Source organism: Lasioglossum baleicum, chromosome 1 (assembly GCF_051020765.1).
Source record: "Lasioglossum baleicum chromosome 1, iyLasBale1, whole genome shotgun sequence".
NCBI lineage: Eukaryota > Metazoa > Arthropoda > Insecta > Hymenoptera > Halictidae > Lasioglossum > Lasioglossum baleicum.
Window position 1 is genome coordinate 11,540,526 of NC_134929.1, and position 23,514 is coordinate 11,564,039.

The following is a 23,514-nucleotide window of genomic DNA, read 5'->3' on the forward strand; positions in this document are numbered from 1 at the left end:
TAGATCAAACACATTCGTTAACCCCTGGCACTACGATTTATTTTATGGATGAAATGTGATTAGAACTTCATTTATCGTTGATAGTGTTTCAGATGAACGAGGAAACATATATTTATTGTATGCCGGTGCAGTCTATGGCTATTATATTTTTTTATTTTACAGGAAATCAGTAACATCTAATAGGTAGAAGTGTTTGTCTGACTGTTCGTTCCCTGGACTTTTACAAAAATATTATATATAGAGGAGAGGCTAGAAATGTTGGGGATAGGATATAAGTATCAGATCCGTGAAAAATAATTTGGAAAAAGCACTGATTCTGTTAGGTACACGTTTGTCAGAAGGTCGGACAGGCGTGCGACGCGAAGCTGTCCGTCAAACGAGGTGTCCCGCGTTCGTTTCGAAAGATAAAAGCGTCCCACGGTGTTTTAATGTCCGACAAACTGCAACAAGTTGCACACGTGTATTTGCAGCGTGTGTACTCGCGCGAACCTAACAGCGAACAAAGCGGCGGAGAGACGTCGTGTGGCACGGGGAGCTGATATGACCGGGTACCGGAGTGCCACGGACACCCACGTGTGACAAGCCATCGCATAATCTACCGGACATTTAGCGTAGGTTGGATACTAGCCGCGGTGGCTACAGGTGGCTTCGATAGGCAGGTGAAATTTCATAGGAAACAACGCGATTAAACGCGCGCCGATGAGACCCGACTCGAGCCCGAGACTTTCAATTACCATCTGCCCGGGTGCTCGGGAAAAGCACGGAACATCGATACACTTGATTTCGTATCGTTCAACTTAGTGTTCCTTCTCGAGAATTTCTCGAGAAATTTTATAATTGGTTATTTCTCATTTCTCGAGAAATTACAGTATTTCTCGAGAAATTTAAATCTAGGAAAATTCGTATGAATCTCATTTATTTTATAACATATTTTCGGAAATTAACAAATACATATACAGTCGGTGTACAAAGTATTCGTACACATTAAAAAAACGAATTACTTTTTCAAAATTGGACCCAACAGCTTGAGTTTCTTTTCAGACGTGGATAGTTGCGTGTATTGTATCTCGATAAAAATTGTTCTCCAAGCATAGCTTAGGTCCACCCAAATGTACATATTGGACAGGAATAAACATTGAGTTAATACTTTGCGCTTTCGATAAATACATATTATCAACAATATTCCAAATATCATAAGTTTTCCAATACTTTTTTATATTTCATTAAAAATTCTAGAGGATTCTCGAGAATGCTCGAGAAATATAGTCTCATTTCTCGTTTCTCGAGAAATGAAAACCCTCTCTTTTTCTTCACACTACCCTCGGTAGTGTGAGAAAACGAAAAGCTACTACTGCATTGGACGATTCACATGAACCACAGTATTAACCCTTTACTTATAAAAAATTATTATGTACATCGTTAGATTCAGTATTTTTCCATTAGGGATGATAGCCCTACAATGGACATCAATTTTCGTTTTTCCAACGGGACATTCCGATCGGCAAAAAGGGTTCTAATCGCTGGAGCCGTAAAATAAATCACGAGGCAAGGGGTTAATATTGCTATTAGTATCGAACGAGGGTTAACAAAATGTGAGGAATCACGGGAGGCCATTAAGCCGGCGTGTGCACGACGAAACTACATCTGCCAAGAGAGAAAGAGAGAGAGAGAGAAAGACCCATCATCGTCGAGGGTGCGTTAGGCTAGCCGAGGAGTTAGGGTAGGCTAGCTGCGTGACTTACAAGCCCCGAGTCTATATTTCTCCGGGCGTTAAAGTCGAGGTCGATTCCATCCGCGCTTGGGAAGCTTCGTTCGAAGCTGCGATCATTACGCCCGTTAGAAGCTGTCACATAGCTCATCTCACGTACAAGGCTCGCAAACACACTCGCGCGCGAAACTTTCCCGGCCGTTTTTTTTCTCTCTATTTTGCAATCAGCACGGCCAAGATCGGCAGACGCGGCTAAGTTTTACAAACAGCAACCTGCTCGGACTCCCCGGACGCTTCCGATACTATGTATAATAATTGTCGATCATCTACCCTCTCAAATGTGCAGCCCGGTTTCTGCAGCGTGCATTTCGCCGAGGAAAAATTGCAGATCATTCATTGATCGCAATCGTGTTCCTTCCGAGTGAATCGTTTAACATTCTTCTTGGCTTCTTTTATTTCATTCCAGTATAGAAATGTATATCGTACTAATTTCTATCATTTTCGTCATCAGTCTATTATTTATTGAATAATTTGCTTTGATTTTGTGCGACTTCCACGAGCACAAACTAACAAACTATACACAGCTAAGACGTTAACAGATTGTTCTCTACAAATCAGGCAGTTATAATTTCGCGGATCAAAAGGTTTCTCTCGCGCTAAAAGAAAGTGAGAACCTAATAAACGCAATCGCTCTTCCTGTTCCGCCGATTCTCGATTCACAATTCAGTAATGAGTAGACTGCGGATCTTTATGCAAAATAAAAATTGCCTGCGTCGCACAGTGCGGACAAACGTGGCATATCTCACTACACGTGTATATCACGATGTACGATAAATTCCTTTGACACAACATTTTATTAGGTGGTAATTGATATTATTAATCATATAACAATAATTTTTATGCATAAATATTGTTAATTTTTTTTTTTATTTATTAATTTTATTGTTACATTTTTTTTTTAACAATTACTATTGCATTTACATTAGTAGCCAAATTTAGATTTTTATAAAAAATTTATTTGTGTTTAAAAAAATGCGTATTAGGATGGAAATTGTTATTAATAATCATATAATAATCATTTTTATGCATAATACAATTTTGCAATAATTAAGGGTGGACGATTTATCTGAAGAGATTGAAATATCTCGAGATACGACAACAAAAAGCAAATCTTGCGATTTTACTGAAATTGATCAATATTTAATCAGAAATGTGCAAGATCACGGGATTGAATGATTCGTTTTGGATCACATTCAAAGTACCGAGGATGACTCGGATAGCGAATAGCGTTTTGTTAAGTTTGTTAATTTTGTTTATACTATTATAATTTGTCTAATCATTTATTATTAATTTCGTTTTAAATTTGTTAGTTTTTAAAAATATAGTTTTGTTGAAATAAAAATTGTTAATTTCTTAATCAATTTATTAATTATATTGGTAAATATCATTTTCTGTAAAAAAATTACCTATATATATACACTAATAACCAAATTTCGAGAAAAGTGCCGAATATTAGGCCATTTGTCCGCACTGTGCGTCGATTGCAATTTTAATAGAGGAGAAATCATGTATCGACATCTTGAATTTTGAAAATTCCCCAACAATTTTGAATCTCATCTACTCAATTTTGCTTGAAATGCATCAAGATCCGCAGTCTAGTAATGAGAGAAGAAAAGGAGAGGTTGCCACGACTGAATACGCGACGAACGTCTCGCCGAGCAAGTGGAAAGTGCGTGACCAATCGACCTCGCTGCTCGCCGTGTATGATTATGCGTGCCGTATATTATATTGTAGTTTACGATCGGGGGCGAGTAGCGCGAGCAACGGAGTAGCGATCATGAATGTCTAATCCGTCTGACCTAAAACCCAGTTCTGGCGAGGTGCAATTGCGCCGGTGAGTGTCCGATGGTCACGTCTCCGATCGCATCGGGATGAGAGTCGAGGTACACGTACGAGATGGACGTGCTCGATCGGCGCTCGATCGAGGAATCGAACGCTTTTGTCTGTTTCTCGAGTAGGCTCTCCTCTCGAGGAGACCGGAGAAGATCGGGCCAGCAACTTTAAAGGTTAACCGAAGATGATGTTCTCTCGTACACCGTTGCGTCATCCGGCACCGGCATCCGCATCGGCATCGGCAGCAACAGCTACGGCACTTTCACTCGACACGAGGATCCCGTCGAAGAGAGTAAAAAGCCGCAGAGCGGTTGCAGTGAACCGCAGTTAAGGTCAATCGGCATGCTCGATTTCTTGGCATTTCTCGGCGTCCACGTTCCGAGAGGCCGCATGCCGGAAGAGCACTCGGTCCCGAAAATATCGAGCGCACAAATGAACTTGTCGCAATTAGCGGGGTAGTTAACTTCGTGTTTCTTTTTCACAGAATCCACTGCGGCAATTAGCTTGAAATTTTCGAAGCATTTAGAATATAGGGTAACTGCACCAGCGAATAAACGGGCACCAGTAAATGAACGCTTTTGTATATTTCAACAAATTTTAAGCCTCACGGTATACTAGCGATAATGACTCTTGGGCCAATGGAATATATGACTCTTTTTCGTAGCTGTATTCCTATTGGTTTATATTGGTCAATTGACCATTAGTTTCTAAGATGACCTATTTTCACCAAGTGCGTTGAGTGTGTGCAACAGAGCTAAGACTAGTAAGGTATGTATACACGACCTTTTCTTTTACACATGAGTTTTTATACTTTTCTTTTACACATGAGATAAAAGTTACTAACGATATAGATGTACGTGGGTTTAAATATTGAATATAAATCACAAAAATAGCTATAAAATGAATATTTCATTAAAAATTCGTTGTGTCCATTTACTGGTCCACGATCTTACTCATAGCCCAGTAAATGAACAGAGTGTTCATGAAGTGACAACAATGGTAGAATGTGAAAAAGGAAAGGTATGGAAATGGCCAAAGATTCCAGATACGGTTTGGTACAAGAGACAGGATGTTCTAGGATAATTCTAAGGGATTTTTTGTGATTAAAATGTTAAATAAATAGGAGAATATTGTTTAGTAATTTTGTTCATTCATTGGACCATCATTGTTCAATTACTAGAATGTAGTGTTCATTGACTGGTATTTTCTATATTTTTTATTTAACGTTTAATAAAGACAAATAATAATAATTTCATTTTATTTGTGTTCATTTATTTTTGACAAATGAAGTATACGGAGCCATTTGGCATATATGAGATTCCTTTAATTCACATATTTTTTTTTTAAATACAATATTTTCCTGAACAATTTCTTAAATGTTCATTCACTGGTGCAATTACCCTACAAACCTATCGGTGTGTGGACCTTCTACACTCTCACCTTCAAGCTAGATGATGCCGGAAATCCTGCTGTCGGCCGTGTCTTAAAAATGTCTCCGACTAAAAAACCTGCTATCCCTAGTAGTAAACGCAACGGTTACCGAGAAACGCCGTACAGAAGTACGAAGATTGAATTTACTTAAACTTTGTACGGTTTTCATTATAATATGTGCTGAAATAAAGAAGGCAATTTCCTATAGAAAGCATTTTTATAATTTCAATAATTGCGAAACGGAGAGACGTTTTTGTCATAGAAGCATTTCTAATAACGTTCATCCTAAATGGAATAAATGATGAGAAAACGGGGTAGCAACGGATTCGCAGCGCGCGCAGCTGTAATATTATAGTTTCGCGGCACGGTATGGTTAATCGGCCGGGTAATCCTATCGATTACAACGTAATATCTTGTCTCTATTTGATGCAGCGATTAATAACTCACGACTCACCGGTAGAAGAAGCAACGAGGATGGCGAGTGCCTGGCAGCGGCTTGCCTGAGAGCAAGGAAGTGCAGTAGGGGGTCCTCGGCCGCTCTCAGCTCGTCCAGAATCCTCCTAGCTTCCCCGTAGCTCTCCAGGTACTCCCAGTAAGAGCTCCAAAACGAGCCGGGGAATAAGTCACCTGGCGACAACCGGTAACCAATTAAGAGAACCACTGAATAGAAGAGAAAACCGCCCCTCATACCACCCAACCAATTCCTCAAACCCTCTTGTTTATTTTCTGTATACACCCTTGACCTTCAACCATACATCTGTTTGTCCTCAGGTACGTAATCATTGCGATACGATTGTTGGAACAATTCTCAGAAGTCAGCCTGCCTCTACTTTTTTGAAGTGCGACTAATTTTTAACGTAAACTAATTGTTCCAGTGCCATCGCTAGACTGCGGATCTTTGTGCAAAATAAAAATGTTACACACCAATTATAAGGAGCAAGAGCCAAGTAAACATTTCTTTGATAATTTTAGTACACATTCACTATTTTAAATCCTATTCATTTCTTTTCTAAATATTTTTAGTGAGTGCGAAATAAGAGAAGAGCATCTTTTCAGTTTCAGGTAAAATCTGCAGTCCAATTAGGACTGAATAGGTGTGTCTTCTAAACAAGAATTTGCGGATCGAAGCAGTGGGAAAGCCTAAGTTCGCAATCTAACGGGTAGACAACAGGCCACGGGAAAAATTCGCCGGCGATGATGGAAGACCGCGTGGACGCGAGCACACGTCCGAAATCGTCTTCGAGAGATTCGATCCGGCAATACATCATCCCGCTATCTCTCCCATACGAAACTCGTTTCTGTTTGAGGATCGACTCTCCGTTTCTCTCTTTTCCGTGGTCGGTTCCTCGTCTGGTGAGGTCCCGAGCATCACGGAAGAAGAAAGCCTTCTTCTCCACACTCCACACTCCACGGACGCTCACGCTCACGCACCCGGGAATATGATTTACCATCGAATCTCTCGTTTCTCTCTTTCCATCAGGGTCGGCTCCATTATCGGCTCGCGTCCGTCGTAGACTTCCTCGAACAGTAAACCACGAATTCATTAGGGGCTAGAGATGGGATCAAGTATATTACAACTTGGTTCCAATCTGGCTGGACAGTTTCGAATGTTCCCCGAGTACTTCGACAAGAGAAGCAATACTTTCAAGTAGACTCGGACCCAAAAGAGAATTTTTTTAGATTTTTTGAAGAGCCCAGAATCGATTCAAGCTCTAAGTAGATTGTGGATTTTTATCTCTGCCTAAAAATCGCGATGATATACATTATTTATTATGTTAGAATAGCCGCGATCGAGCTTGGACAAAAGGGGCGTGGCCTCGGCGCTCTCGCTCTCAACGGAGCCAAGAGCATTGCCCCGGAGAGCAATCGGCGCTGATCCAGAGCTCTGCCACAGGATTTCAGATTCGAAACATGCTCGATCTCGATCGAGGTTGGAATGTAGAATCTCGTTCGAGGACAAGAAGTCTGGCGTAGTCGGTACTCGGTACTCACCCGATTTGAAGGTATCGCCGTCCCAATTCTCGAGTGCCCCGCGGATCTGAAAGGAAGCAAAACGGGTGCGGTAGAATTGGCTCTTAAAATACAATGACCAAGATACGACGGAGGCTGGGGTTGAGGGGGCCATGTATAATGCATGAGGTATAATACAAGAATGAGTCGAGTTCGTGGGGCGGTGTACGCCAGTTTCGTTACTCGACCCGAGCTGGAAACGATCGCTCGATGTTCGATTACCTTTTTTATTTCCTATCCGCCAGTCATTCTTACAGCTGTAATTCGGCCCGGCGGCGGCCGGCCGATCGATCTTCGCTGGCAGAAAAGCTTCCACAGAGACGAAAGCGACCCTGTACCTGTTAGCGCTTCGATTATTACCCAGTGATTGCACAATGATCTCGGATAAATTGGGACACGGTGTTGTCCCAACCTTTTCTAGCTCACAGAGACTTTTCTCAGATCATCTACGCCGGTAGCTCTAACACATTCATTTATTTATTATTTGCGGAAATAATTGAGAAACGAACAGCATACAATTTTACTGCCGCACAGATCTTGTGAGAGAAGAATCTTCAGAATTTACAAATGATGAGTCTTGAAAAATTTGATCGAGACTGCGGTCAGAGGTGTGCTAATTCAATTACATTGTAATTCAATTACGCAATTGAATTACATTGTACTTCAATTATATAGTAACTCAACTACGTCGTAACTGAATTACATAATTCAATTAATTCAATTATACTAAGTAAGTATTTTAATCAGATGTGTAATTGAAATACAGCTCTCCAAATTATAGCACAAAACTTTGAAGAAGTGCGATATATTTTTATGTTTTCCTTTCATACATATACTTGTTAGTTGTCTGTGCGACGTAGTTTCTACATATTCCTCATCCTCGTTCATAATACGTAACGCTATTTCATGTTTATGGTTGAAATTTAAAAAATGTGTAACGCAGTAGTTATTTCTGTTCAGATATTATAAATGTATGAATAATAAATTCCTTCTGTTTGAAACCTTCACATGGATTTTTCAACCTCTACTTACTTATTACTTTATTATTGCTTAATTTTAATTTAATTACATCGTAATTCGTAATTGATGTAATTTAATTACAAAGTATTTTATAATTGTACTCTAATTGCAATTACGAATTACATTATAATCTAATTACAGTGTATTTCATAATTGTACTTCAAATGCAATTACGAATTACAATGTAATTTAATTGAATGAATTATGAATTACAATATAACACTGAATCACGATGTAATTCAATTGCTTTGTATTTATAATTCCTGGAGTAATTCAATTGTAATTCTGCACAACTCTAACTGCAGTGAATAAAAATTAAGATGTTAACGAACGCAGGATCTTCTCGGTTAGTAAGCTACTATCTAGGATGTGAACATGATTTTTCAAGGCATAAAGCGTGGTGGTTCAACGATCCGGTGAGCAGCATCGGGCGAGGCTAAATCACGTCCTCGAAAGGAGCATACATTTTGTCCGTTGAATTATGACGCAGCATTATGTCCAATCAGGACACCGTCGCGTCGAGGGGAACACATCGACGTGAATAAGTTCCGGTAGTCCTTAAGGCTCTTTCTATCGGTACGCATTAAGGCGTTGCGTAGCGTTACGTCGCTCGAAGACGGCCAGAATCCTCTTCGAAGAATAGATAACGAGCCCGCGTCGCTCGAATGATAATTCATCGATCGTGATCGAGTGGATTTTTCTACGGACGAGAGGTTCACAATCGATGGGAACGTTCGCCGCAGATTCTATTTAATCCTCGGACCTGTGGGTCGGTTTCGACCCGTATAATATTCATGCATCGCTCCTATTCAATAATACGTGATCACCTTGACGGCATGATTCAATTGATTCCAGAACGACAGAATCGAATTTTTCAAAAATATTATAATCAAGTAGGGTAAGGTTGCTCAAGTCGTATGTACCAGTGCTTAAGTCGTACCACTTGAATTTTGAACGAAATACGGCGACAACAGCACATACAACGACAACCAAATATACATCTGAGTCAACCATGCTTTACGTATTATTGTCTGCCATAAACCAGCCTTATTATAAATCCTGTCGTCAAGTAAGTTTATTTCAATTTTCTGCATATGTTTGGTAGTTAAAATCTTGCAAGTAAATTATTGATAAAATTATGTTCCTTATTAAATATAAATTCAGTAGAATTTACATAATCGTTTGGTCGAAACGAAATCGTATTAATTTTATTCAGTTAGGTTATTGTTTACTTTTTAAATTTAACTTGTGCCGTGTCTTAAATCGTACCCATATGAGATTCCTAAGTCGTACTACCTCGTCAGTCGAAATAACGTCAACGCAGAATAAAGAAAACAGAAAAAATGCGACAAATAAAAGAAACGCAGTAATTAATATAAAAAGGAATTGGCATTAAAAATTAAAAAGAAGAAAAGCGATTGGTATTATTTTATTTGTAGAGAAGATCGGGAGGAAAACATGATTCAATGCTTGAAATGCAAATCATGGGTGCACGATGTATGCGCTGGAGTTGACAAAAGAACAAAAAAATTTGTATGTGATGTTTGTACTAACTGAATACTTATGTGTCACGTAAACAGATTAACGAAAAATACGTTTTAATTATTATTGTTGCTTAATTGTATTCTTAGGTACGACTTAGGCTATAGGTGGTACGACTTAGGAAACCGGTTCCTTAAGTTTTTAAAGATTTAGTTTATTTTACGCGAAAGCTTATAGGTTTTCTAATTTCGTTATAATAAATAACAACAATATTAACACAAGTTTTGAATAACACATTTAATTTCTATTTATTTGATAAACCCTAAGTTTTATACGGTTTTTACTTAAGGGGTACGACTTGTGCAACCTTACCCTATTGTATAGTACAATTGAACGCGATCCTTATGCAAAATAAACATTTTGTGCTTCAATTACAAGGTACTGGGACCAACTAAAAATTTCTTTCCATCGATACCCGTTTACCTTATTTCACGTACTACCTATTCATTTTGGACAAATGCATAAAATCCGCAGTCTATTTATAAATCACTTATTTTTCACTAGTGGTGTCGTCACTGTCTCTGCGAAATTCAATATCACCTTATTTGGTGGTATTAGAATACCTGCGTATTTGATACGCATACATTACACGCGTGTATAAATTTTCGCTGGCCTATCGATTTATCTACTGTTAATCTCGTAATGAACTGATTGATAATCATTCAGGAATAAATTGTCCCGAATATCATCTGCGTGTCGTAAAAATTAACATGATTACAAATACTCGACGTTTTTTTCTTTTCGCTGGCTATCAGCTAGAGAGGCGCATTTTAAAGGAACGCTCGCCGTTGATCATCGACGATCCCCGGTTAATTGCCTCCGAGCCACGAATACACGTATCTATCATGGCCGGCGTATAATCGCAATAAAACTGGTCGCCCCTGTGCGCGTCCCGGCCGCTAACGATCAATTTGTTGCACCGTAATTGCCGCGATTCGCGCGAGGACACCGAGACCGAGACAGGGATGCAACACGCGGCTCTGGTTGCATCGCGGTTGCACCGGATGCACCGGTGGGAGATCGGTGCAACGAATCTTCGGAATAACGCGACGCGTGCGAACGGTGAAAGTGGGGGCCCGAAGAATTCGGTTAGAGCCTAGAATGCCTAGATCGACGAAAGGGGTCGTCAACCTTCTCTTATCCGAACGGTAAGAAACCGAGAAATTATGAGCTGCTGACTCATAAACCACGCGATAACGCATCTCGAGCCGACTCGGCTCGGCTCGTCTCTGCGCCGCGCCGCGTTCAGAATTATGTGTTTCACCGGTTTCGAATCGCCCCTTAATTAAAAGGTGCATCGGCCCGAGAGAAAGCGGCTGGAAAACAAATTCTAATCCGAGTGCGTCTGGAAACGCGCGTGATCGTTCTCGGACTTTGCTCCAACGATTTTCGAAAACCACGTTAAAAATCTCTAACAGTGCTTCCTATCCCTTGACGACTAATCTGCCGCGTAATTCTTTGTCTATCTTCAAAAATTAATTTGCTTCGTAATACCTAGACAGCGGATTGTATGCATTTCTAGTAAAGAATCGGAAAAACGTTCAAATACTTTTTGAATTTCATTGTGAACCATTTATTCCTTTCTCTTCAGGTGTTAACGTGATTCTGAGAGGCTTTCCGTCCCCGGAGAATCTGAAAAGCAAAGCACTGCAGCAATCCGCTGGCAAGTAGGCTCTCCAAAGAAATCCGATCGATGGCAGACAGATTGAGAGACTGCATCGCGGAGTGCATAAAGGAGTGCAGCAACGAAGAAAGAAAAATCTCTAACAGTGCTTCCTATCCCTTGACGACTAATCTGCCGCGTAATTCTCTGTCTATCTTCAAAAATTAATTTTCTTCGTAATACCTAGTCTGCGGATTTTATGCATTTCTAGTAAAGAATCGGAAAAACGTTCAAATACTTTTTGAATTTCATTGTGAACCATTTATTCCTTTCTCTTCAGGTGTTAACGTGATTCTGAGAGGCTTTCCGTCCCCGGAGAATCTGAAAAGCAAAGCACTGCAGCAATCCGCTGGCAAGTAGGCTCTCCAAAGAAATCCGATCGATGGCAGACAGATTGAGAGACTGCATCGCGGGAGTGCATAAAGGAGTGCAGCAACGAAGGAGTGCAGGGTTTAAAATCAGCAATCTCGCCGAAAGGAAAACCGGTCGGATTTCGATGAGGGATTGGATTCGTCAGCTCGGCGCTGCTGGTCACCGAGAGGTGAATCGAAAGCGAAGAGGGACGCTCGCGCGTAGAGGAAGCCGATGCAGAAGAGTGCATGCGTGCGTGCGTTGCATCGTCACATCTTCGTGTTCGTCGTCTGGTATCACGGCGCGACGCGGCGCGGGCGTCACGACACTCACGATGCGTTGGCGTGTCGATGCGTTTCTCATTGTCAGATGCGTATCTATGTTAAGCGTGGAGCGCGTTGCATTGCGTTGCGTTGCGTGCGCCTATGCATTTATGCATCGCATTATGCGGTGAGCCGACTCGCTGCTCCGTGACCCATTCATCCCGTCGGTGTTATTCTCGAAAATCCAATCGTCTGGATTAATTATGAATTATTCATATTCATGAGGACGCGGTGTTCCCCCCGGTTTCTCTCGGGTCCCGTCTCCTCGAATCGATTTAGACCTTAGGAAAAATCTATTCGATCGGCCTCGGTTATTATACCCGGATAGTATAGTACTAGCTGGCAGGAGAGAGAGGCAGGCCAATCGGCCACCGTGCTTACCGATACATTTGCAAAAATAAAAAGCGAGCGAGCCGGCGCTACTCGTGTTCGCCGACCAAATTATAATGCATAGGCAATCTTTGGCGGTGGCTAGGTCGGGCGACAGCCACGATGGTGATAGATGATCTACGATCCGGCGCTGGGGCAGCACGATCGACGATTAAGTGTCGTCTCCGGCCCGAATTTTTCGCCGGTGATCCTCTCCTCTCTCAATCTCTTGTCTCCCTCTCTCTTCCCCTCGATCGCATATTCTCGGACGCAGATCGCGTCTCTCGGAGGCGGTTTTAATTACACGTCCTCTTCAGGATCCTCTGTCCATCTACTTTCTCTCTTTTACTCTTGCCCGACGTGACCAATACCGGGCTACGAGCGGGGCGTTCCCAAAAAAACACGGCCGACCACGTGTTATTAGGGTCTATGCGTGGGCGTTGCAACAGCCTACTATTATTATTTTATAATCCATGGACGATCTCTATAAAGACTTTTTTCTTCCGCGAGATTGACGATCGATAAACAAGATCCCCGGGGTGCACCTGCTCCGGCCGCGCGACCATAATCTCCTCGATATTAGGGATGGGAGCAAGTTCAATGCGTGGTTACGAATCCGAGCCAATCTTGGCAACCAAGTTTCATTTCGCGCACGCTTCTCACGTGTGGAACAAATTTTCGAAAATGTATCGATCAGAATTCGCCCGAATCGTGTATCAGAGATTGTAATCAATCTGACAATCACGTAAATAAAAAATGACACATAAAAGGTTCATGTGTGCTGAAAGTGCTACTTTTCAGAGTCGCCAGATGAGGGAAGGGAGCACGAATCGAGGGGAAAAATGTTACCCTCCCTCTGCCAGTACTATTGGGTTGGCAAAAAAGTAATTTCGGTATTTTAAGGTGAAATGTAGAGCCCAATTTTTTGATTCAAGCAATGACCTTTAATGAATAAGATATTTTCCCTTTTGTTCGATGAGATCTTTTGCCAAAAAGAAAATATTTTATTGATGAAAGTTCATCGCTAAAATACCGAAATTACTTTCTTGCCAGCCCAATACATGCACGCCAGAAACGAAACGCGTCGCGTAACCGAGAAGGGGAAGGTAGAGTGGGGACACAAGTCTTGATCCGGCGATTCTGGTTCGTGTTGCGTCTTCAAGGTTCGAGGTGGATTGCAAGGTGCTCCGTGCCATCGCTAGGCGATATTTAAATACACTTTTCCAACGTGGTCTCTATGTAAATCATGTTTGTTTGTTTTTTTCTCCGGCTCCCCATTTTCACCAAGCACCCCATAAACAATTACACGGTATGCGATCGTTAAATGGATAAACGCCGTTTTTTCCCCACCGACTATTAACGCACGACGTACGATGAAAGGACCGCGGATTCATAATTGGGTTACCACGGCATTTTTAGCCCGCCCTTGATTGCCACCTGCCTCCATCTACATCTCGTTCTCCTGTTCCTCTATACCCTCTCTCTCTCGAGAGAGAGAAAGGGAGAGAGAGAGAGAGAGAGATCGTCCGTTTTGCTTCGGCGACGTCTCGATCGATAAGCAACGGCCACCAGTCCGCCGTTTAATAGTCCATAACGCTCGATAAACATTTCCTCGTGAAAATTGCTGTGAAACAATTCCCATTCGCCTTCGCGGTGCTAATTATACGGTCTCCGCTGTGAGCCGATCCCCGTAATCTTTCAAATTAAACGAAGTGAATCGGTCCTATCACTCTACACCACCTATTTCTCCTGTACATTTATGTACATTCTATCACAGTAATATTGGGACACTTTTAAAAAGACGATGGCTTCTTTAACCCTTTGCACTCGAATGGTGACTCTGAGGCGCCAGTAGAAATTGCCATATCATTAGTCGAAACAGTCTTCAGATGATTAAATTCATTTGTATTCTATAAATTGTAAAAACCTCAACTGTTGTGTACGAGAGAACAGGTTCAATTCGATGTGCACAAAGTAAAGAAAATTACATAGAATAAAAATGATCTGAGTTGTGAAAGAAATGTCTTGATTTTGGAATTGAAATTGCTTCGAGTCCAAAGGGTTAATATAGGACGTTAGGAAATTACAAGTTGGAAGAATTAGTTTTTTTTTTATTTTCGTTATAGGCCCACATAAAAAAGTTGTGAAACGCAACTTTTAGTATTTTCTCTGCAATTTTGTCAAAATTCCTTCTTTACGTCCTGTAGTGAACTGATTGTTCTAACTTCTCAAACAAAGTCGTATGGTACAATATGAAAAAAGTTATCGTTCTCTTGAAAGTGTCTCGACATTACTGTTACAGACTGTACATACAATCGTACATCGACGCATGGTGGTGATTTCGTGCGGTTTCTGCTCGACGTTCAACGGTGCAACAACGTGTCCAACACGTGGAACGAGTCTCCAACGTGTCCTAGTTCTCTGCAGAACGATCGCGAACTTACGACCAGCGATAAAAACGAAACGATCCTAGCCCATGCTAAACTGTTCTTCGTTCTTCTTGAACACCATTTTTTTATGCAGTCTGGACTAATCGATGAAGCAAAGTAAGCACGTGTTTAAGGCGGTAGACTCGTTTCTAGGATTGCAAGAGTGCGGGATTCACGTTCTCATATCTCGATAATACAAACATGGGATTTTTCAGTAGTCAAAAAGGGTAGATAAAACATCGATTTAGGGCGCCATCTTCCTCAAAAGCCCTTATATTAGCTTGCCGAGTTGTCGATGTGTCGTTGTTATATGCGTCAAGTCTTGTGATCGAATTTTAAACCACTTCCTGATGAGCTAGATTCTTGAAACTTTAAATATAGCTCAGAACTGGATGACAATGCAATATTAAAAACAAATTTTTAAAAAACTTTGTCTAGGAGAAGAAAGATATTTAAATATTAACCGTCACACCTCGCCGCGCGACGCTCGGTAGTACCTCATCACGTTCAGCGATCCCCACTCCGCGCGCCAACGCTCCCTACTCTACTACACGTTCCCACTCCGACTCATCCCCACTCCACTAGGGAGCAGTATGGTGAGCTCAGTGTGGTGTTCAGTTCATTCAGTTCCAATTCGTACAATTTCGGACTCCATCAAGAGACGTCGTCTCTTGGATTCATCCCCTCATTCTATCTCGCGTATTTCCATATCTTGCGTTTCTATATCTTGCTATTTCATACCAGTATTACTATATCTTGCGTTCCATTTAAAAAAGACTAAAAAGCGCCCAAGATCGATCTTTTATCTAGCGTTTTTGACTAGTGAACAACCCCGTGTTTGTATTATCGAGAAATGAGAAGGCGAATCCCGCACCCTTGCAATCCTGGAAACGAGTGGAGAGCAGAGTCGCCAGATAAGGGGAGGGAGTACGAATCAAAGGAAAAGACCGTCTTTCTCTGTCGGCACCGCTGACGAAACGCGTCACGTGACCGAGCCGCGGCGGAAGCGTGGGGAATAGCGTCGTAGAAGGGGAAGGTAGAGAATGGGGACACAAGTCTTAATCTGGCGATTCCGATCAGGAGATTCACAGTTCCCAAATGGTATATTGCATAATAAACACGAATTAAAATTGTCAGGTGTGTACGGACGCCCCAAGTAGAACAGGAAGTCGGCAATTTATTTCGCGGAGCGATATTTTCAAAAAAGAGAGTGCCCTGATCGGTAACCGGAGAAAGTAGATTGGCGATCTCAAGAAAAAAATCTGTTCCTCTTTCTCCGTCGTGCGAGTAACCATCCCCCCCACCAGCATCATCGGCGAACAGCTCTTCGATCATCGTTTCGTAGTCGTAAAGAATGGTGAAGGAACGACTACCGTGACCAACGAACCGAACCGAGCCGGTTCAAGAAAGAGCGGCCAGGAAGGGCGCGCGTTACGAATTCCAGCTCGGATTATTGCGACTTATGTTGATCGAGGGAGGGGCGACGGCCACCTTGCCGATGGAAATTTATCGATCCGTCAGGATCGACGTCGATTCAGCTCGGCGAGACTCATAACTCGCGGTCACACCTTGCTCCCGGTACCGGTACACCGATTAACGAGCTGGATCGCGACCGTAATTCCGCAAGCAACCGATTATGCAACAAGAACCTTTCCGAGAGCTTTCGAAGTACATACTATCAGTCCTTACACCAGCATTCCGTTCTATCAAACACCGGAGAAAATTATCTAAATAAGCTTCCTATAGACGGCTCCTCTTTTCCGAATGTTGGGGATCCAATCGTACAGTGGGCAGCGTAAAGAATCCTTTAACCATTTGGACTCGAAGCAATTTTAATTCCGATATCAACACTTATCCATCAACCTAAAAGATTTGTATTCTGTGCACATGAAATTGAACCTGTTTTCTCCTGCGACATTTGAATTTTTAGCAATTTATAGAGTACAGAAGAATTTGATCGTTTAAAAACTGTTTCAGATAATGATACGGCAATTTTGACTGGCGGCTCAGAGTCACCATTCGAGTGCAAAGGGTTAAAACTAGGTTGTAAAAGAATACAAGTGCACGCCAAAGGTTTAGAAGAATACATTTATGGAACAGATAGCAGACGAATAAACTGAACTAGTAAAAAGATTAAATTGAACTGCAGTGGTTCAAATAAATTGATAAGAAAATTGGACTAGCGCCGATTGCCTTCGAGCCCTTCAATTATCTCGCTAAATAAGTTCCGCGTGTATGTATAGTTCTCTGGTTTTAGAGTTTTATAGGATAGTTCCGAGGACGTCGAATAGGTCTGCCGAGTATTATTGGTCCTAGTTCCGCGAGACAACCTTCGCGACTAACTTATCAAGAAAAAGAGTCGTATCTAAAATGCAATCTAGGATGAAGGTGGAAATAGTTAGCGTTCGTGGGAACAGATTGCACCGATGCATTTATTATCCGAAGAACTCGTCGTTAGGCTGCGGATTTTATGCAGTCACAATCTCCGCGAGTATCTATATTTCAATATAGAATACTATTTAATAACCAGGCTGCTGATGTTATGCTTTTACAACAGAAAGGAATGGGTGGAACACAGAACAGTAAAATCATCGGAACAATTTAAGAGCGACGCGTCGCATCGTGCTCGACTCATTAAAATTATTAAGCCAAGAAATTGGATTCGTATGTGCGTAACTCCTGCGGCTCGTAATCGATGCGAGAAGTTACTAAAGACTCTACTGAACGTGAACTATTATATCTTTCTTTAATGTTTAACTATTCAAAGTAGATATATCGGATAAGTGTAAATTCTCCTTTTCTCTTAGGAAATTACTCAAGACAAAGAAGTCGTGATTCTTTTAGATACTTGGAATAAAATCGTATAGTATAAGAATATTGTTATATTTCGTATTTTATATTTTTATATTTCATAAAAAGGAAGAATTACTTGCGCAAACTGCGAACTGTCTCCGACGCACAGTGGTAAAATGTCTAATTCTAGCTGGACAAAAATAATTTTTCTCAATTATTGAAAAACATATTTAATTGAGAAAATATATTATTAGACATACTGAACCAAATAATTCTAACAATTATATCTCATTATTTCCATTTTTTGTCCATTAACGACTAGTTGAATGTTCCGAAACTGCGGTGAATTTTTGTATTGTGCATTGAGAAAAATGGAAAGTACATATTAAACTAATTTATATTTTCTGGTTTTAGTTTAAAACTAAAAGGAGGAAGTAAATAAAATGAACCATAATCAAAAGCGTTCTTTTTATGAATGAGTTAGTAAAGTAAGGTTACACTTTGACTCAAGCATACTCAAGCTGCAATATTTTTGTATATTTTATCTATATGAATTACTTAACAATGTCGAAGAAAAATTAGCTGCTACAACCTGCTACTTAGTGAGAAATCCGATCCGATTAGATCGCTTAATTATAGTTTGTAATACGAATATTATATGTAATTAAGTTACTGTAATTATAATCTTTTAAAAAAGTAATCATATTAAAATCATTTTCTTATATTCACAGACTTTATACCTTCTATAAGTCAGAAATATAGAAATATAAGAAAAATATCCGTTTGTTATAATTTTTATGTTCAATTCCTTTATAACAAAAAAATAAATATCATAATACTAATTATCAAGAGTATCAAGAGGATATAAATTATTCAAAAATAATATTGTCCACCTAAAATCGAAACATTTACCACTGTGCGACGCAACTAATTCGGTCACCAATAAATTACAGAAAAAATTTAGCGAAAATAGAAAAAGGATCGGAACCAGAGGGACGATTCGAGAACAAATCGAGAGCAAATCGAAGAGGCGGAGAAGATTCGAGACGGGGTCGAACGGAGTGCGCACTCACACGAGTATTCGAACAAGAGGAGCGAGCACACGTTGTGTATACCACGAAACGCACTTTCTCCTGTCCGGGATAAAAGCGTGCCGCGGTGAGAACGTTTCGCGATTTCCTAGGGTGTCGGTCGACATCCAGGCCCACCGGTTTGATTAATGTGCCTACCATCTACAGTCTACAATCCTACCGGGACTGTAGGATCCCCTCTGCTGCTCCGGAAACCTTGTTCCGTATGGCAACGATCGCTCCGCATCGATAAAACCAACAGACGAACGCGTACTGTTCGATGAAGATGCTATCGGGCCCTGATCGTAGAAAACCGGCCGATCTCTAATGACGCCTCCTACAATGCCAGTCGTTTGCGCACTTGTTGCTCTCTGTGCATCGAAATCCAATGTGCATTCTGAAAAGTCGATTCACTTTCGATTGTACTTTTTCATCTTGGAAGCTGTTAGAGAATATCAAATCTTGCAGAAATTTTTGCGTCTTTCATTTTGTATTTAAGCTGAAAGGATTGACCACTTTTCCAGCTGTTCGTCTCCATGCATTTGTTGTCGCTGTATGCGTTTTTCGATCAATTATTCAATACAGGCCCATCGGAGAATTAAATTCTGGTTGAATGTTTGCTTTCTTGACTAAAACCTTTCGTAACGACGAATGAGTAAATTCAATATTTGATAAATATAGAAAGACTTTTAATTATAATTGAGTTCTTAATTAGCGTCGTTATTTCCACGCATGATAGCCGAAATTCATACTTATCGTAGCGACTGCTCTTTCAATTCTGAGATATGCTGGATATCCTAATGGTATTCGGCTCGCTCGCTGGTACAGTACACAGTATACATGTACATACATACGAGTAAATCGCGATGAAAATTCATGTTTGATACGTGTCAAATTTCGCCAGAGAAACGTGAATTTGCACAGTCCGGTGGCCACGGTCCCGGGTTAAACATCGAAAGCAAGGAGACTGTTATCTCAGTTGCGTGAATCATCAACAACGAGAAACTGCGTGCTAATTCCACGCGACGTGAAATCCACTTTTCCCTTGTTAGAGACAAAGTCAAAATGCTCGAAAGTCTTGCTGTTTCGTTCATTATACTGTATACGGTGTTCTTCGTCCACGAGAGGATGGCGAAAATTTCGGGTGAGAGGCGACAGAGGATATCACCGAGAACCCACTCACTACTGGCGTAGAGGGGGACCTTCGTTTTTCTTAGATCGTGCAGTTCCCGTATTATAGTAGTATTTTGCACATTTTGCATATTCTATATATTTTTCATATTGCATATTTTTCCCATATATTGCATATTTTTGACATATTTTGCAATTGTACATACATACATGTGTACGTGTATATTATTGTAAAGAAGCGTTATGTAATATGACTCGTATCATATTATATGATTCTCGCACGAAACAGCAGCAATTGACCTTGGCCTTAAGAATTTATTTCTAGGTTATCGAGTCATTCGATGACAGAAATATAAGTAGCGTTATATTAGCCCAAGAAGTGATGAAAAATGAAACATTATTTCATGAGTTAAACTATATTGCAACTAATTTCTGGCGATTGCCAGTTACCATATCAAAATTAGAAACAAAAGTACTCCTACTGCAGGAATCAGGAAAATTAGTTACTGTTATTACTGAAGTGCTGGAACGTGTATCTGGTGCTTGTGAAGAAATAATTCGAAATAAATGGCAGAAGATCTTTAAAAAAAATCCAGGATGTGATCCTTTGTTAAAACTTAACAAAATTCTATATGCATCCACTACTGAAGAACCAGAAAAAATACACATGCCCCAATTACGTCCTGTGATGTTTAAAGGACATTCTCAGTGTACAAATTAATCTTCAGCGAGAAAATACATCAACGCACAGTTGACAATATGGAAAAAATCATAGTTACATATTGTAATGCAAATTACAGCAAACAATAAATGAAAATATGTATACATTGTATAATTGGTTTCATTATTTTGCATATATTTTGCATATGTCGTGCATATATTTCGCATATATTTTGCATAAAGATCGGCTATCGCCTTATCAGATAGAGGAGCCTAGATACCTACAAATTTCTCTGTGCCGTCTTCTCGTGGACGAGGAATACTTGTGGCGCGTCAAGTTCCATCAGAAGTCACGATTCCGCGGAAATCTCAACACCTTGAGCGATTTCGGCGCAGGAATCGTTTGGGGTTCTCCGAGGAAGGTTGAAAGGCGATTGATTAATCAATGATCGCAGCCTCGATTACAGAGTCGGTTTCTCTCCGATGCGGCGAGGCTCGTTTTCGTGGATCCGTGACCGCCAATTTAATTCGCATTAGTGCTTCCACGTAGGACTCGTCTCCCGTTTGTGTTTTCGCGACGAAAAAACGGAGAACCGTGGAGGAAAGTGGAGCAAACGACCATGCTGGGAAAAAAAGGGAGAGACGAACACACACGCCGCCGCAGCGCAGCACAGGAAAGTGGACGATCGTCATCGGCGTTGTTTCGTCGGGAAAGTGGACTGGGGATACCGGATCGCCGGGAACGGTTTCGATTTCATCGGTGAGGGTCTCATTTTTCTCGGAGCCGCGGGCCCCGCGCGTTCCAGTTCGATTTTTGCCGGGCCGCAAGTCGGGAAGGTCTTTTACCCTTGATATCGGCTTGCAGAAATTTTCTAGTCGCCTGTAGGATTCCCGTTTCGAGCGAGTCTACTCGACGGACCTGTATCTGATTTGGGATCTATCAGGCAAAATGTAACGCGTTCGATGCACTGTGTACAAAGAGGAATTAAGAATCGATAGGGGCAACCGGTTCCATTAGCGATGCGATCGAAACGATTCCGCCTCCAAATCCACGTATTTGTCACCTCTGGTTCGTATCTCGGCTGCGGGCACTCAACAACCCTCGCGAGAACAGCTTGAAGAATTCCCGTCCACTCTGAAGGGACCGCGATTAGACTCTCAGGCTTTTATTTCCTACCTCTGGATTCTCTGCTTTTGTCGATTCATTCCTCGGTTTCGGTGACTGGCCGTTTATCCTCGCGCTAAAAGCTCGCCCACGACCGTGTTACACACTGAATCCGAACCAACTTGAACACGCGGAGTAGAAGAAGAGGGTGTTGACCCTTGGATTACAGTTCCCGGGTCCATTTTAACTGAACGGTTCAAGAATCGTCGTTCGATTATTTTGTTTACTTAGTAGCCGAACGTGTCGCCGGGTACAACACCGTTTGGATAAACGACGACTTCGCCTGTAGAAGGTTTAGCATTAATTGGTTCGTATAATAGAGATTCTATCATAGTCGCAATTCTATCGGGTCGGGTTATAGGAGCAGTGGCACTGCACGTTTCAAGGTTTTTTCCCTGACGGCCGGATGGAATCACGGTGCAATTAACATCCATAACCATCAAACTGAATTACGAACAATATCCGCCTTGCGGTTTCCTCGAAGACCGGGTGCCGCAGAATCGAACGCTAGATTAGAGAGAAGATCCCTGGCCAAAGGAATGCAAGCGGTATCGTTCGAAGAGCACGCGGATTTCTTTTATTCACCGAAATTATGCGATCGGAGATTCGAACGGCAAAGGGAAGCTTCGAGATATTGAAACGTTCTATTGAAAGTGATCTGTGCTGACTTGGAATGTGGACATCAGCGAACGTAATCACGCGTGAAACGAATCCAGACGTAGAAAATGTGATTTCCCCTCTCGCCGGTGGACGATCGAACATCGTCGGCGACAGCACACGTCGGAGATGGATTCCGAAACTCGATTTGCACGGTCTGATTAACAGCCACAGGCTGTTCTAATCGTAGAATTCGGTCAAGGCGGATCGGTCACGGGCTATCTTTTCTCTGCCGAAGAAAGAAATCGCTAATTCAATTTCAACGGTCGCGCGAGTGTATCGAATCTGTGAAAAAGTGGTCGCGGGCCAAGTTTGAGATCGAAGGGACGCGACCTTGTTCGACGAAATTCGCAGACTCCTTGAATGTTCAAATGTTACGGTTCGACGTCGGGAAAGACCGATCCGCGAAACCACTGGTTTCCGGGCTCGTTCTCCGCTCCGATCCCGAAGAGAATCCGTTTTGCCCCGCAGCGCAGAGAAGCGCATCGTACAGCGCAGCGCGAAACCGCGGCGAACACGTAACTGCATTGTGCACAGTTTAGTGTGCAATAAACCGACCGACCGGCCGACCAGAAAATCCCCGTGTTACGGAGACGATAACAGGCGGCGGTGTTTAAAACGGTACTTTAACGACGCCGAGATCTCGATTCGAGGTAAAATTCCGAAAAACATCGCTCTCTCTCTCTCTCTCTCTCTCTTTCTCGGTTCTTTTCTCTGGCGCGAGAGTAATCTCGCCATCGCGTGGCCAACGACCAGCAACGCGAAGTTGCGTTGCAAATCATACGTCTCATACAGATGCATTTCGATCATCGAAGTACAGCACGGTGCATTATACAGGTGTGCCGACTTAGCATCTCTGTAACGTTGACGTTTTGTGACAGATGGGTACTAATTCTCTGGCTGCCGCCAGACGGCGCATGGGTCGTAGGTAACGTACGTGTGCGAATGAGTTTGTATGTATTCAGCAGCGCGCCCGAATACACACAATTTCATTCGCACACGTACGGTACCTACGACCCATGCGCCGTCTGGCGGCGGCCAGAGAATTACTACCCATCTATCACAATTTTCTGAGGGAAGTCGGCACACCTGTATAATGCACCGTGACCTACAGTATTGTCACCATAAACGCATAAGCCTCGGGGGGATCTGTATGCGTTTATCTGAGACGGGTAGCTATTTTTTGAGCTTTAAAGACCGAGCCGAACATAGAGAAGGACAGCGCGTGTAAAGACTGTAAAGAGAGACCACGCGCGGGCCTTCAACTGTGACGGCGACTCCGACTCTTCGCGTCTCTTT

General features: G+C 41.8%; 1 protein-coding gene and 1 long non-coding RNA gene across 4 annotated transcripts in view; one reads left to right on the top strand and one right to left on the bottom strand.

Moving 5' to 3' along the window:
* The window catches only part of LOC143208836 (rho GTPase-activating protein 20), a 289,326-nt gene that overhangs the window by 210,943 nt on the left and 54,869 nt on the right, over positions 1–23,514 (bottom strand). For 2 of the 3 annotated variants that reach the window (XM_076423806.1, XM_076423718.1), the window contains exons 4-5: positions 7,025–7,070; positions 5,487–5,659 (exon numbers count right to left, since the gene is read on the bottom strand). In XM_076423806.1, coding sequence (XP_076279921.1) covers positions 5,487–5,659; positions 7,025–7,070 — 219 coding nt within the window. The remainder of the gene's footprint in view (positions 1–5,486; positions 5,660–7,024; positions 7,071–23,514) is intronic. The other variant, XM_076423974.1, reaches the window with a different exon arrangement.
* LOC143211029 (uncharacterized) lies at positions 5,286–8,038 on the top strand. Its single transcript, XR_013009376.1, has 3 exons — positions 5,286–5,803; positions 5,908–5,979; positions 6,089–8,038. It is a non-coding gene; the product is annotated as an uncharacterized LOC143211029 (long non-coding RNA).